The following is a 14152-nucleotide window of genomic DNA, read 5'->3' as shown; positions in this document are numbered from 1 at the left end:
AGTCAAGCGATATTTCTCAAATGTCATTAAGCTGAAAAGACAGCAGGGGGCGATATTTCATCGAGATTCGCCGTTGGTAGGGCTCGATCTAACGCAGGCTTTAAAAACAAGGAAGTGGCCTCGGCCAGTCAGCAGACGACTGTCAAGATGGCACCGAGTGGGCTCAAAGCGATAGTTGGCGAAAGTAAGTGGCCCATTCTTTATGGTACCGTGTAAATTGTTTTGTTAGTTAACAAATTACACTAGAGCCTAAGGCAATTTTGTCTTTACTACCCATTTCAGACGTGTACAAACCGACGCTGAACATACAAAAGACGAATGATGACGTTAGTCCGCCGAAGGTTTCTTCCTGCTCTGTTACAAGTGTTACGGAAGTAAATAATGTAAATGTAAATTTATTAATCAGCCCTCTTACAACGACAAAGCCTTGTTACAATGTATTTATAGACATTTTGACATTAAACGTGCTCGTAATCTAGAAAATCAGAACCGTGAAAGTCATTTATGGGCTAATTTTAGCTAGCAAACATTAAAGGAAGTTTGACTACTTCTCGAGCACTACGGCAAGAGTTAAGTTTTGAAATTAACTGAAACGTGTTTGTTTTTTTAATCCCAGTTTTTATTGGTCTCAACGACTTCGTGATGAGTAGAACAATTATATTATAAGCCACATGCAAATAGAAACAGCAGCAAAGGTGGGAAAGTAAGCAGATACAGTACAGAATTCTGATCAATTCTTATCTTAATTCTAACCTTGCTTATTTGAAGACGTGGCAAGAGCTTGTTGTTTGCCATCACAGCAGATAATAATATATGTTACTCCACCTGCCCCCCATCTATTTATAATTGGCACCAAAGAGCTATGACAAACACATTTGTGCCTTTGCTGTTGTATTATTGTCAGTGGATTGGGTTCAGTATCTACACCTTTTGTATCATGGCTGTTGGAACAGTCTCAGATTTTCACACTGACTCACACTGATCGAAGCCAAATAGCTCACTGGGCCAGTATAGCTTACTGTCACGCTGCACTAATGATATCACACATAAGCTTATTTGTGTGTCAATTTGCTAGATTTATGTATGTATGTATGTATGGGTTTTTTTTTTTGTTGCCACATCGTCAGTGACATTTTATCTCAACAGAAGAATTCATGGAATTTCTCTCAAAGCCCTGACCTCATCCAAGCACCGCACACTTCTGTTGCAGCAATGACGTTGCTAGAATAACAAACAGAAAATGTCATTTCAAATCATTGTGTTTCACCGACAGAAATCCTTAATGGGGTCATCAAAAGTGTAAAGAAAGATGGAGATTGGAAGGTAACGATGAGACTTTTGTGTTTTTAAAACGTTAAGTAGTATTTTAAAGGAACACCTGTTATCCTCTGTTTTTTTTTTAGGTTCTCATTGTCGACCACATGAGCATGAGGATTTTGTCTTCTTGCTGTAAGATGTCTGACATTTTGGCAGAGGGTGTAACCAGTAAGTTTTAAAACATTATGCCTTATCAATCAGTTGAAGACACGAGGCCGGTCAGTTTTTAAAACAGGGTTTCATGTGATTAAATATTGAAATCCTTAGAAGACGCACTCCCACACGCAGACAGTGAGCATGTGCAACAAATACATTTGTATTTCCGTAACTCTTTGGATAGTTTGCATACTTTAACAGGGCCTGGTTTTCCTGGCTTTGTTTTGTTCATCGGAAGTCCATAGAATATTTCCTTGTACAGAAAAAAAACATCTGTGAAAATTTTGTTGTCTGTTTGATGTACCACTCTCACAGAAATTGTTCTTAATCTGGTGTACAACGTACATTTCCTATCTCTTCATTTTTCAATCATGTGAAAAATACTATGTCCACTTTTGTTACACATATCTACTCAAAGTCCTATTTTCTTCTTTTCAGTTGTGGAGGACATCAATAAAAAGAGAGAGCCAATTTCCAGTTTGGAGGCTATTTATTTAATTTCACCTGTGGAGAAGGTTCGCAACCTCTTCTAGGGGATTGTCTCTGTTATTTATATCTGTAATATTTATTTATTTATTGTTAACATTCATATTATCTGAGCAGAAATCTTCTGTTATGCCTTACAGTCAGTTCGTGCTCTCATCAATGACTTCAAATTGGCCACCGTTACTTACAAAGCGGCACACATCTTCTTCACTGACAGTAAGTCTGCTTGACACGTTACTAATTCAGTTTTCATATTTCGTTTTCAGAGTAATACGGCATGAGAAGAGACATTTGATATATATATATATATATTTTTTTTTTCTTTTCTTTAATGAACCCTCTCTGTTGCTTCCTCAGCCTGTCCAGATGGCCTCTTTGCAGAAATTGGCAAGTCTAGAGTTGCTAAGGTTGCTAAAACTTTAAAAGAAATTAATGTGGCTTTCCTGCCATACGAGTCTCAGGTAAGCTGCTGTCATTGTGATGGGTGGCATTTTGGCATTGTTGTCTTAAAATCATATGCACTTTCTCAGTTTTTTTTTTCCTTGTGAATATATTTGTTGTCGTTGCTTTAAATGCTTGTCATCATTGCAGGTGTTCTCCCTGGATGACACAGCCTCCATGTACTCCTTCTACAGTTCAAAGCCAAATCCAGGAAAAGAGAAAATGATGGAAAATCTGGCAGAGCAGATTGCAACTCTCTGCGATACACTCAAGGAGTACCCTGCAATCCGTTACCGCAAGTATGGAAGCCTTGTTTTAAGACACAGAAACTTGTTTGATGGAGTTTTTCCTAACTTGCGGCTCTGCTTTTCCTGTGTTTTAGGGGACCAGAGGAGAACGCCAGACTGGCTGAAGAGGTCTACCAGCGCCTTATTGCTCACAAGGCTGATAACCCAAGCATGGGAGAGGTCAGAAAACACAAAAACATTATCAAGTAAAATGATTTCTTCGCACTCTGCTGTATGGATGTAATTCTTTGCTTCATGGTGAACTGATTCTGCAATGTTTCACTTCAACAGATTGAAAATGTCTGTGGTCTTGAGGTTTCATTTCTTGGTCATTTCTTTTCTCATACTTTGCTGGATGTGTCTCTTTTGCTCTCCTATTTTTCTGTCTTAGCAGACATTTCCTTGCTCCTAAGATGGCTTGTTATCAGGCATGTATTACTATTCTCTCTTCCCTCTCTACACATCTGAAAGAAAAATCATCCTGCACCGTTTTTCTGTTTTATTTATGTATTGGTTGATTTCTTCATTTTACAGTGCATCAGTAAAAGACAGTGTGAATCTCGTTGCATGGAGTTTACTCTGTGTTTGAAAAAAGTAAAAAAAAACAAAACAGGTCACCGTTATCAATTTCATTTTAATTTATTTAGGGTGCAGATAAAGCACGATCCCAGCTGCTGATAGTTGATCGTGGTTTCGACCCCATCTCACCAATTCTGCATGAGTTGACCCTGCAGGCTATGGCCTATGACTTGCTGGATATCAATCAGGACATCTATAAGTGAGTCAGACACTTGTTTTTAGTGTTTGGTCAGTCACCCATGTCACCTTGGTGCACTCGCAACATTTTCTGCCTTTAACCCCCGCTTTATTTTTCTTTTTAAGGTATCAGACAACTGGCATTGGGAATGCAAAAGAGAGAGAAGTGCTATTGGATGAAGACGATGAGCTTTGGATACAGTTGCGACACATGCACATAGCAGATGTCACAAAGTAAGTGTCATAATTTCACGTGGGAATGTGTCCTAAGGTCCTCTAATTTGGTGAATTAAATTTTTCTATATAATTGTGGTCACAATGAATTTAACGTTTCCCCACCTATGTAGGAAAGTGACAGAGCTCCTTCGATCCTTCTGTGAGAGCAAGAGAATGTGCACTGATAATGTGAGTCACGCTACTCATGGTAACATGGTTCTGTTATTTTAGCAGTCAGTTCTTTACAGTGGCACTTTATTTTATCAAATCTCTTGTTTTGCAGGCCAACATCAAAGATCTCTCACAGATGTTGAAGAAGATGCCACAGTATCAGAAGGAGTTGAGCATGGTAGGTGGGCTACAAGCAAGCCAACTTCATCATTCAATCTCTTATTGTTTAGTTTGGTTGGGAAACTCTCTGGGATCTGAGAATCTCAAATTAAAAATAATAAGTTTCATCAGGCTGCTGAATTGTCTCACTTGAAATTCAACTCTACCATGTTTTGTTGTACTCAACCATCTTTTTGGCTGAGCATATGACGTTCCTTTTATTATAGTCATCTACATTTATTCCCATTACATGTTTGAAACAAAGATGAATAGTGTATCAATATTTTTCTGATTGGAAAAGTAAAAATGTGATAACTATTAACCTCAACACATTTCTCCTCAGTACTCTACTCACTTGCACCTGGCAGAAGCTTGCATGAAGACCTTTAAGGCATCCCTTGATAAACTTTGTGAAGTGGAACAGGTCAGTGTTGTTGTGTACAGTTAAAAAAAAATATTGGTTTTCTTGATCATCAATATGTTCGCTTTGCCCGCACATCTACAGTGGGATCTAATAAAAGAAACTATTAACTAAAGAACTAATGTCCTCTGGGCTGCCAAGTAAAAGCCTCACATTAGGCCATGTTAATACAGCGGTAGGCAAACAATCTGTCAGTGTGACGTTTTCATATCACCGGGTCGTGATGGTCACTGCCTGCAAGTATTTTTAGAGGGAACGTCAGACACAGATTTGCAGACGTGCGCAATGAGTACACTAATTGACCTCAATGTGATCGCGTCTTTATTTGTTGCTCACTCGGAGTGTGCTCAACTGGCACAATCTGCTGATGTTTAATGCGGAATGGTTACCATAATATTGCATAAGGAGCTTGAGACCGGATATCGGCGTCCATATACCGGAGCTAGAAATATGCCGAAGAAGCCGTTACATCATTTCTGAGTGTAAAGGACTTACATGCATGTAATACTTGGTAATGTAGAAATCCTGCCATCAGCGTGAGCCTGCCATAAAAGCAAAGTGTGAGACGTGCCTTTGTCTCCCAAGAGGGGCTGCACTCTGCCAAGCGTCACTTTTATCATCAGATGACTCACTGGCATCACAGGAAATGATAAGCCACGCATGATTGTGGAATTATGAGACACAAGTGTTAATGGGACCCTGTCTGTGTGAGTGAATCTTTGGACCGCACTAATGGATTGTCAGCATGTCTGAAAGCTGCTGCTTTAATCCAATGGGATGTTTGGCACAAAGATGTGTGCTGCGGCCCAGACAGTAACATCACTCTCTCGGCTCTCCACGTATTTATATTTCCACATTGTTATGAAGGAGCTACGCAAACGAGCCATGTGTTGTAAGGCGAAGCATGTGATGCGAGCCTCCTGCCCGGGTGATCATAAACTGGTTTATTGCCCCCTCAATTGATGCTGACCCCATTGATTTTTTTTTTTAAAGCTTAGTAAGAGGTTTTAGGGAAGTCACACAATGTTAACATTTAATAACTCATACAAAGAAGAAAGTTACAGAGTTGAGCAAAACTTTTTCTCCCTCGTGTACTGTTTTGAATACATATAACACCTATTGCAACCAAAGTGTAAACTGAACTGTGAAAGCATGACGCTGTCGCGTTGTTTTGTGCATGTAAAAAGGAAGAAGTGTAGGAAAAGATCAGAGCTCAAGTTAAGTCATTAAAGCAAATTAGAAACTGAGAAAGAAGAAACCTTATCAACAACTTTTGTCAGTCTGCCCACCTGACTTGTTGGCGGTAACTTATTTCATTTAGCTGGGGTTGATGGTGAATCAAGTGTGTGTGTTCCACAGGACCTGGCAATTGGAGAAACCGCAGAAGGGGAACCTTTGAAGGACGCCATGAAGAGCATCGTACCTGTGCTCCTCAACAATGAAATCGAGCCTTACGACAAAATTCGCATCATACTGCTGTATATATTTCACAAGAAAAAAGGTTCACACCTGTTTGCGCCTTCTCTTCTTTTTGGTGTTTTTAAATCAAAAATAACATTGTTGTATGACTTTAACATTTCAAATCATCATGTTCTCCTGCAGGCATTGGGGAGGAAAACCTTGCCAAGCTCATCCAGCATGCAAACATACAGAACGACAGCAACATCATTTACAACCTGCAGAACCTGGGCTGCAACATTATAGCTGGGGTACATCTCTTTGACTGCAGTCTGGTTACACCCCTAGTCTGTGTCATCGTCATTTCATTGTTGTTATCTCTGTCCATCATGCATGCATCTTGACTTTCACCAGGGTCGCAACACAGGGAGAACCCTGCCAGAGCGGAAGGAGCGCACAGAGAGCACGTATCAGCTCTCCAGATGGACACCCATCATTAAAGACATTATGGAGGTATTCCTGTTAAACTTTGTTTGTATTTTGTTTTAACAATCCTGATCTCATTTTAACATCTGCTTTTGTAGAATGCCATTGACGACAAACTGGACAAAAAACAGTGGCCATTCATATCGGATCCCGCTCCCATCAACACGACTCAGACTACAGTGAGGTGGGTGCAGGAAACTGCAGACTTCTTTGCTGCATCGTCTGTACAGGAAGGTTTTAGTGCACTTCATACAGTTTAGGTTTTATTGTTGTGTGAGCATGCAACTCTTGCCAGCTTGAAAATGATTCACTCCGATCATGCACACTTTATTGTGATGACTGTGTTAAAATAAAAATACAACCATTTATTACTGCCTTTTTGTTTGGGGTTTAGCCTTGACTATCAATGGAGGAAGTAAACCGATTAATCCTTTCCAATTAAAGCTTTCATCCCTGTAAATAAGCAGATTTCAAATGGTGAAGGTTTGCTCTGAATACTCTTTAATCTGCAAGGAAATTCCTGTCTTGATGATACTCGTACAAATCACTCCCATGGACCTGGGCTCACCCTTAATCTTCATAATGCACAATACTTGCATCCTCCCTTTTTAGTTAAGTACAGAATTAAAACTTGTCATTAATGACACTAGATTATATGTCGGCTGGACAAAGTCAAACATAGCATTTGTTTGGAAGAGAAGCTATTTTTACTCACTTTATAATATCCCATCAAATTTCAAAAGCATATGCAAGGCTTGGCAACAAGCAAGTACCATTCAAACTTTTCCAGTTACATGTGACCACTAAACCTTTTAAATATACATATATGGGGGGGGGGAGTTCAATGTTTTGACCTATAGGAAAAAGACATAATTTATAGAACTTGATTCTGTTGGTCATTTCAGTGGATTCCAAATGTATAAAGGCTATTTTAATCCCACACACTGTGATTGAACCTTTTATCTGACATTGTCTTTCTTTTCGTTCTACAGCAGTGCGCGTTTTGGACACTGGCACAAAAACAGATCTTCAACAGAATACCGCAGTGGCCCTCGACTTATTGTATTTGTCATTGGTGGGGTGTCACACTCTGAGATGCGCTCGGCATACGAAGTCAGTCGAGCCTCAGAAGGGAAATGGGAAGTGCTGATTGGTAAGATGTCACTTAAAAGGAATCATGAGCGTTGTCCAAAAAGATGTCCCATCACAGATTAGCCCCTCTCTATTTCTAAAAACGTTTTTGTTTTAATAGGATCGTCTCATATCCTGACTCCAACCAGCTTCCTGAATGACCTGAAGAGCCTTGACCAAGTCCCAAATCCAGATTGCTAGTTTGACACCAATCAAAGAGAAGCACAGAGGAAAACAGGTTTTGTTCTGTCATTTAAGATGAGATGTGCTTATCTGAGGTGACATAAGAATGAAGAATTATTTTAGATGTTGCCGTCATAGCAGAAAAATGTCCTTTATTTTTATTTTAAACATTTTATTTTTGCAAATCAGGAAATGTATACTGCTGTGGTTGAAATAATGTTAAATTATTATATTTAGTTCTAAGCCCTGATTAAGTTGATTACTTCACATTTTCACACTTAACTATTTTGAATGATAAAACATAGTACAATTTTGTGATTCTCGTATGTTTGTACAAAAATGCGTAATTCCTTCAAAATCAGATTAATATATTGTTGAAATCCAATGCAGGCATTTATACATCAGTTTTTTTTCCTTCAAACAAAATGTCTCAACTGCTGTCTTGTTCAATTTTGCACATGTACTATTTACTTATTATTAATATTGGGAGTGTATGTGGTGGCTGTTTGTTTCTTTGTTGTCAAAGTGAGAAATAAAAGAAACATAATATTCACTTTACTCTGTGTTTTGGGTTGTTTTAAATGTGACCACGGATTCTCGACTTTGAATCTGTTGTGTAATTGCAAACATTGAGCTTAACTTTGCCTCTCTTATTCCCTCTGAGATGGGCAGCCCATATGGTATTGCATCCGTGCTTAAAATAACTCAAAATCTCACTATGGCAGCTTGGACACATCCCCAATCGCACCAAGTAAGGAAAAACTTGGTTATAATATGCCAACGTGAACTTTAGGTGCAGTGTCCGGTCAGAATGGAGAATATGTACACCTCCCAGTGAAAAAGATCATCCCTCTTCATGTGGAGGATTATGTTTTCATCTAGGATTACACATGGTAATATTAAGATTGGGACACTGGCTGGGGGTTTTAATGGTAATGGTTATGCTTAGGACTTAACCCCATTTAAAAGCCTTTCACCAAGCCATATCGAGCAAGCATTTGAAGAAGCAACAGTGCAGATCATCGGTTCCGTTGAGAAAACGGTAGTTTTGTTGGAGAAATAATGTTAGAACGTCTCCATTAGTTATCCATATTCTTAACTTACTTTTTTTCCACATGAAGCCGTCTGAGATGGAGTCAAAATCAGAAGCTACCAAAGCTGAGCTGGTGAGACACTTTTAACATAAGTATGCTTGACGTCGGATAGCTTTTCTTTTCCTTCGATTCCTTGTAATTTATTTGATACCTTAGTTCTTATTGTGTACCCATAGACAGATAGATAGCTAGATATAGTCTAGAATTTAGATTATGCTTAATTATTTTTGTAGCTTTTTGGTAATACTGTTTTCATAAATTACTGTAAATTTAAATGTACCCTTATTGTAGATTTGCAGTATTTTATTTGAATTTTTTTTTATTTTTTAATAATAATGTTGAGATTGGAAAGTGATAGTTACCACATAACTGTTTTTGACAGGAATCCCCCGGACAGGAGCAAATGATCCAACTAATGAATTACACGCAGCGTGGAAGAATGGACGAACAACGTTGTGCCTTGAGTCCTGTCATAACAAGACACACCAATAATATGCCTGACGGTAAGAACGAGGCATGCTAACCTACAAACTGGGTGGGGGGGCGAAAAAAAAAGAGTTTTTCTGGTGGGCATGTTGATTGTGGTCATTTTCAGCTAACAGTCCTCTGTCACAGTCGCAAACAGACAGCACGTGGATGACCTACAAGTGATGGCTCCAAGGTTCAACTATCAGGTAATGGAAGTCAGCTTGCAACGAGCCATCTGTTGTGATGAATTAATGAGTGAAATCTGCCCTGGACTGCGACTGTGTGTCAGGAACCTGGGATTCCCAGCCATCACGGCTCCGCGCCACACATCTCTGTGACTGAGAGCACCCCGGAGAGAAACAGGAGGCTCCTGTCAGCCCCAGCCAATCATCTGCAGGTTCCCACTCAGCAGCAACATTCAAGTCCCATAGAGGTACCTATGTGTTCCTGACACATAAAGTACTTGACGAGTCTTTTGCCCTGATGATGAGTTTGATCCATGTCGGCTTTCCTGATTCAACAGGAAGATTCACTCGAACAACAGGAAAAATTTATGAATTTGATCAACCATGGCCAGCGTGGACGTATGGACGACCAGTGCTGTTCTCTGGACCCCAGCAGGAGTGCTCCGTGCACGCCTAAAAACAACAGGAAAATCGATGTCAATAACGCAGGTGAAAATTGCTTGTGTTTATTTTTTCCTTTGCGTATTGTTTTGCTGTTTTCTTGCGCTTTTATTTTTCACTGTTTAAATGATTTATGGTGTTTAATGATGTCCAGATTCGGACAAGTTCTTCAACCTCTTGGCCAACACACAGAGCCGGCGGCTCGATGATCAACGAGTGTCGCTCCCATCGCTGCCGGGATTACAGAAGGAACAGGAAACATCCACTTCAGGGTCGGATTCAAGCTATTTGTGTTACATGGTCTCTAAAGTACAGGTTAGCACTGTTTTGCAAAAAATATTGCTGGATCAATATGCTAAAGTGTTGTTGTTTTTTTTTTTGTTTACTTGCAATGACGTCTAACGTACTGCTCATAATGCATCTGCAGGGTTCTAGAATGGAAGACCAGAGGTGCTCGCTGCCACAAATCGTGGGGAAGCAGAGTGCACCAAAAGAGGATAGTCTATGCCCCACTCGTTCAGCCTCTTTTAATACCAGTTCAGACATAGAACGACCTAGGATTAAAGAGAAGCCTTCAGAAAAACAGGTATATATTCCAATATACCATTAAAATGAAACTAGAAAGTTTGTCATTTATTCTTTTGGGCTAATTTTCAATTGAGTTTTCCACTGAGTACACATTTATACTATCTTTCAATTTATTTATTTTTTTAAAAATTGTTGACTTACCAGCTTTAAACAGAGAGTCACTTTACACATTTCCCTCAAGGTCTTCACTGAATCTGACCAGGACACCTTTTTAAACATTATGAGTAAATCCCAGCGTGGTCGAATGGATGAACAGCGATGTACCTTAAATATTAGTCCCAAGTCCACACCTACCCACAGGCCCACTCAGGACGTCTTGCGCAAAGGTTTGAATTTAGTATCTTTACTTTTATATCTTTATTTTCAAGTTTTTATGGTACGATACGGGAGGTTCAAGTGATTTCACTACACATCTGTGACTGTTTTCACCTTCCCAGATGCAGATCCAGAAAAGTTTTTTTCTCTATTGGCCAACTCACAGGGCAGGCGGCTTGATGACCAGCGGCTTTCTATGCCCGCATTGCCTGGGATACAGAATGGAAACACAAAATCAAATTCTGCTTCCGAGGCAGATGCAGGCAACCTGTGCAATGTAATCGGTAAAGCCCAGGTTGGTCATCGGACAGACTGGAGATATAAAAGATGTTTTCAGGATGCATTCCAAGTGATTTGATCTGTTATCACAGAATTAGAAGTGAACAGTGGCTCATATTTTTTTCTCTCACAGGGATCAAGGATGGATGATCAGAGATGTTCTGCACCCCAAATCTTACAGAATCTGAGTAGTCCGTCTCCTCGACACAAAAGCCCTTCAGTTCCAGACACATCTGAGAAGCATCAACAGGTTGGAAGGAATGTTGCACAGTGTACACATTGTAAATCTGTCATCTTCACACTTGTGAACACCAAAAATGTGACACTTTGAGACATTTTGTTTTTCTTTTGGTTCCTGTTTTAAGCTGTCCTACTTTTTTGTTTTGCCTTTCACGTTTTTTTTTAGGAGCCGTCTGCAGCCGACCAACAGCAGTTCCTCAAAATAATAAGTCACGCTCAAAGGGGGCGCATGGATGAGCAGCGCTGCTCTTTACAACCCAGCAGCGCACCCGCCTCCCCAGTGCGAAATGGGAGCGCTATAAATAATACATGCCAAGGTTAGACAAACATGTGTTCTCAAGTTCAACAGTGCGTTTTCCCACCTCTCACTCACCACACTAACAATCTCTGACACTTTTGTGACAGGTGCAGACTCTGAGGCATTGTTCAACATCATCTCCTCCAGTCAAGGGCGGCGAATGGACGACCAGCGCGTCACACTTCCATCCCTTCCGGGAATATCCGGGAACACAGAGAGAAAAGGAAAGGTTAGAAAGGTGCAAAGAGAGAGAATGTTTCGAGATGTAGTTCTCCAACATTGTTGAGGACGTGTTGGCTGAATCCACAGACAATTGTGTTTGGCTCACACAAATCCGAGTTACACTGTGCTGAATACTAACCTTCAGGTTTTTAACCATTTTAAGGCCTCCCCGCCACACGTCGTTGTGGCTGAAAGCACGCCAACAGTATCAAGGAGGGGTGATTCCAGACCCCCAACTCAACCCCTGGGGCCTTGCGGTGAATGTGGCTCTCCCAGGCCAATCCCCAAATCTGCTTCCTTCACACTTGAGACAGAACATCAAAGGATGCAAAATTCCCAAGCGCAGGTAAACGTGTACACATTATCGACATAGAACACAACCTTGTATGCATTGTTTTTTGTTTCCTCCACTGAATGTCAAATTGAGCCACAGTGACACAAGTGCCAAGAGCAATTCTTCTGCAATTTGTTTCCAGATGACAGTGAAGGTATCCATGAGCTTCACCCCACAAATGGTAAGCTGCCTCACAGTTTGTGTGCACTGTGTGGTAGTTGCTCATTGTTTCAGAGGATGTGCTCCTTTAACACTGTCACTTTCTCCTACTTGCCAAAGGGACATAAGAACATGGAACATCTTGGCTCATTTCCAGAAGTCTTCCTCACTGTTGGAGCCCCTGGAGATAACCTGGTGATCCCCCTGAGCCCAGTAGCTGGCAGACCTTTGTCTCTGAACCTAAACCTTGTCCCCAAGGAAGGCGCAATGTGCTCCTCAAATCGAGCAAGCCCGAGGCGAGCCCATTCGAGGCCGTCGACACCAAACAAAAGAGCAAGCCCCATCGGGCCAGACGAGGACTGCCTCTCTGTCATTGAGAAGGTTCACACGGCCCAGCTTCAGAAGAAGGCAACTCCGGGACAGAAACAGAAGAAAGGGAAAGGAGGTGCAAAGAAAGATAAGAAGGATAGCAGCAATAAATGAGACAGGTATGCTTTATTGTAAATTGTCAGTTGAATAAAATCATCATGGTTATTAGTTGGTTGGAGGAAAAAAAGAAGACTCATCGGTCATATCGTTTTTGTTTTTTTCTGATAACGTTCCATATATTTTATATATCAATTGTCCTTTTGTGAGGGTGGGAATGCTTTGTTGTGTTTATTTTGTTGTTGTTGTGGAAGCAAACTAACCTCCCACGGCCCCAACCCCTCTATCCCACCCTTCATCACTGGAAGAAAAGGGGGAGGTAGGTAGAGGGAATTTGATTGTTGGAATTTGAAAGCTTAGAAATAAATGCATTTGTAAAGTAGCACTGAACTATAACAATGAACAAAAAAAAACAAACATATGTATATTAAATTTTAATGTGAATTAATATTTGACTCTGGGTATGTGAATTATTGACTAATCTTACTTCTGGTATTATTTTACATGATGACAACACAATAACATTACATTTATAATTACTTATCTCCATAATAGCTGAGTGTTTGATCCGTGTTGTGAGTTGTGCAAACTTTGTCAAAGAATGTGACAGAAATGAAAAAAAATTATATAAACAACAGGACACTTGTGATGTCTGACATTTATTGAAGATTTACAGAAGAAAACTAGCAGTGTTCATATTATATGAACTTGACTAATGATTAAAATGTCTCAGCAGGGTGTTCCTACTCAGCAGAGTCGCTTCCCTGAAAGGAAAAAATAGAATAATTAGCGTTTGTAGACAGACCGATAAAAATTTGCCAATATAAATGAGTAAAAATGGTTTGTACAGCAGATTAAAAGATTACATAACTCGGTAATGCAAATAAATTGATCGTGATTGCTAATTATACCGCAAGAAAAATACAACACAGGTTTATGGCTGAGAGGAGGAAATAACGGTGTACCTTTCCAGCGTCGCGGCTCTTGACCCTCAGCTTGTTGACCTGAGACTCGGCGATGTCAGCGCGCTCCTGGGCTTCCTCCAGCTCGTGCTGAACCTTCCTGAGCTTAGACATGTGAGTGTTGGCCTGCTCCTCCTGTGCAGCCAGAGGGGGTTGAGAGATGTGGATAGTGTGACTTTTCATTTCTTAGAAGTCAGGATAGTTTAGCGCGGGTTCATATATGTTGGTTGACTTACAGCCTCCTCAGCCTGTCTCTTGTAAGCCTTGACTTTGAGCTGCAGTTTGTCCACCAGATCCTGAAGCCTGGTCACATTCTTCTTGTCCTCCTCAGTCTGTGTTGGAAAAAGACGGGGTGTGTTTTTAAATGGGAACAACACAATTGGAGTTCATATTTCAAGTAGGCGCTAACACAACATACTTGCATGCTTTGATGTGGGAAAAAAGGTCTTAATCAGACATTTATGAAGGTAAATACTAAATAGGGACAATGGATTTCAAGTGTGTGCCTCTGAAATGTGCTTAAGTGGAGGTTA

General features: G+C 40.3%; 2 protein-coding genes across 3 annotated transcripts; both read left to right on the top strand.

Moving 5' to 3' along the window:
• Window positions 1–62: 62 nt before the first annotated feature.
• Window positions 63–8166, top strand: stxbp2 (syntaxin binding protein 2). 2 transcript variants are annotated; one of them, XM_076038489.1, is made up of 19 exons: window positions 63–184; window positions 1274–1323; window positions 1404–1485; window positions 1912–1988; window positions 2100–2175; window positions 2317–2420; window positions 2551–2699; window positions 2783–2867; window positions 3335–3465; window positions 3570–3677; window positions 3791–3848; window positions 3943–4008; window positions 4333–4413; window positions 5770–5911; window positions 6013–6119; window positions 6223–6321; window positions 6393–6478; window positions 7287–7447; window positions 7547–8166. In XM_076038489.1, the coding sequence occupies exons 1-19, from the start codon at window positions 148–150 to the stop codon at window positions 7624–7626; spliced, it is 1779 nt and encodes a 592-aa protein (XP_075894604.1). In that variant the 5' UTR covers window positions 63–147; the 3' UTR covers window positions 7627–8166. The 2 variants fall into 2 exon arrangements, with proteins under 2 accessions (XP_075894604.1, XP_075894605.1); XM_076038490.1 differs by having other exon boundaries at window positions 6393–6528.
• A 1146-nt stretch (window positions 8167–9312) lies between these two features.
• Window positions 9313–13105, top strand: LOC142896692 (uncharacterized). The gene is made up of 13 exons (XM_076038536.1): window positions 9313–9376; window positions 9460–9603; window positions 9694–9844; window positions 9951–10111; window positions 10224–10382; window positions 10566–10710; window positions 10822–10994; window positions 11112–11228; window positions 11385–11535; window positions 11624–11745; window positions 11902–12084; window positions 12215–12253; window positions 12352–13105. Exons 1-13 carry the CDS (start codon window positions 9353–9355, stop codon window positions 12712–12714), a joined length of 1932 nt encoding a protein of 643 aa, XP_075894651.1. The 5' UTR covers window positions 9313–9352; the 3' UTR covers window positions 12715–13105.
• Window positions 13106–14152: the final 1047 nt, after the last annotated feature.

This window comes from Nelusetta ayraudi, unplaced genomic scaffold (genome assembly GCF_046127955.1).
Source record: "Nelusetta ayraudi isolate G7.1 ecotype Tasmania unplaced genomic scaffold, CSIRO-AGI_Nayr_v1 ptg000057l, whole genome shotgun sequence".
NCBI classification, from domain to species: Eukaryota; Metazoa; Chordata; class Actinopteri; order Tetraodontiformes; family Monacanthidae; genus Nelusetta; species Nelusetta ayraudi.
Note: the sequence above shows the minus strand (reverse complement) of the source record. Positions and strands in the feature narration are given on the sequence as shown.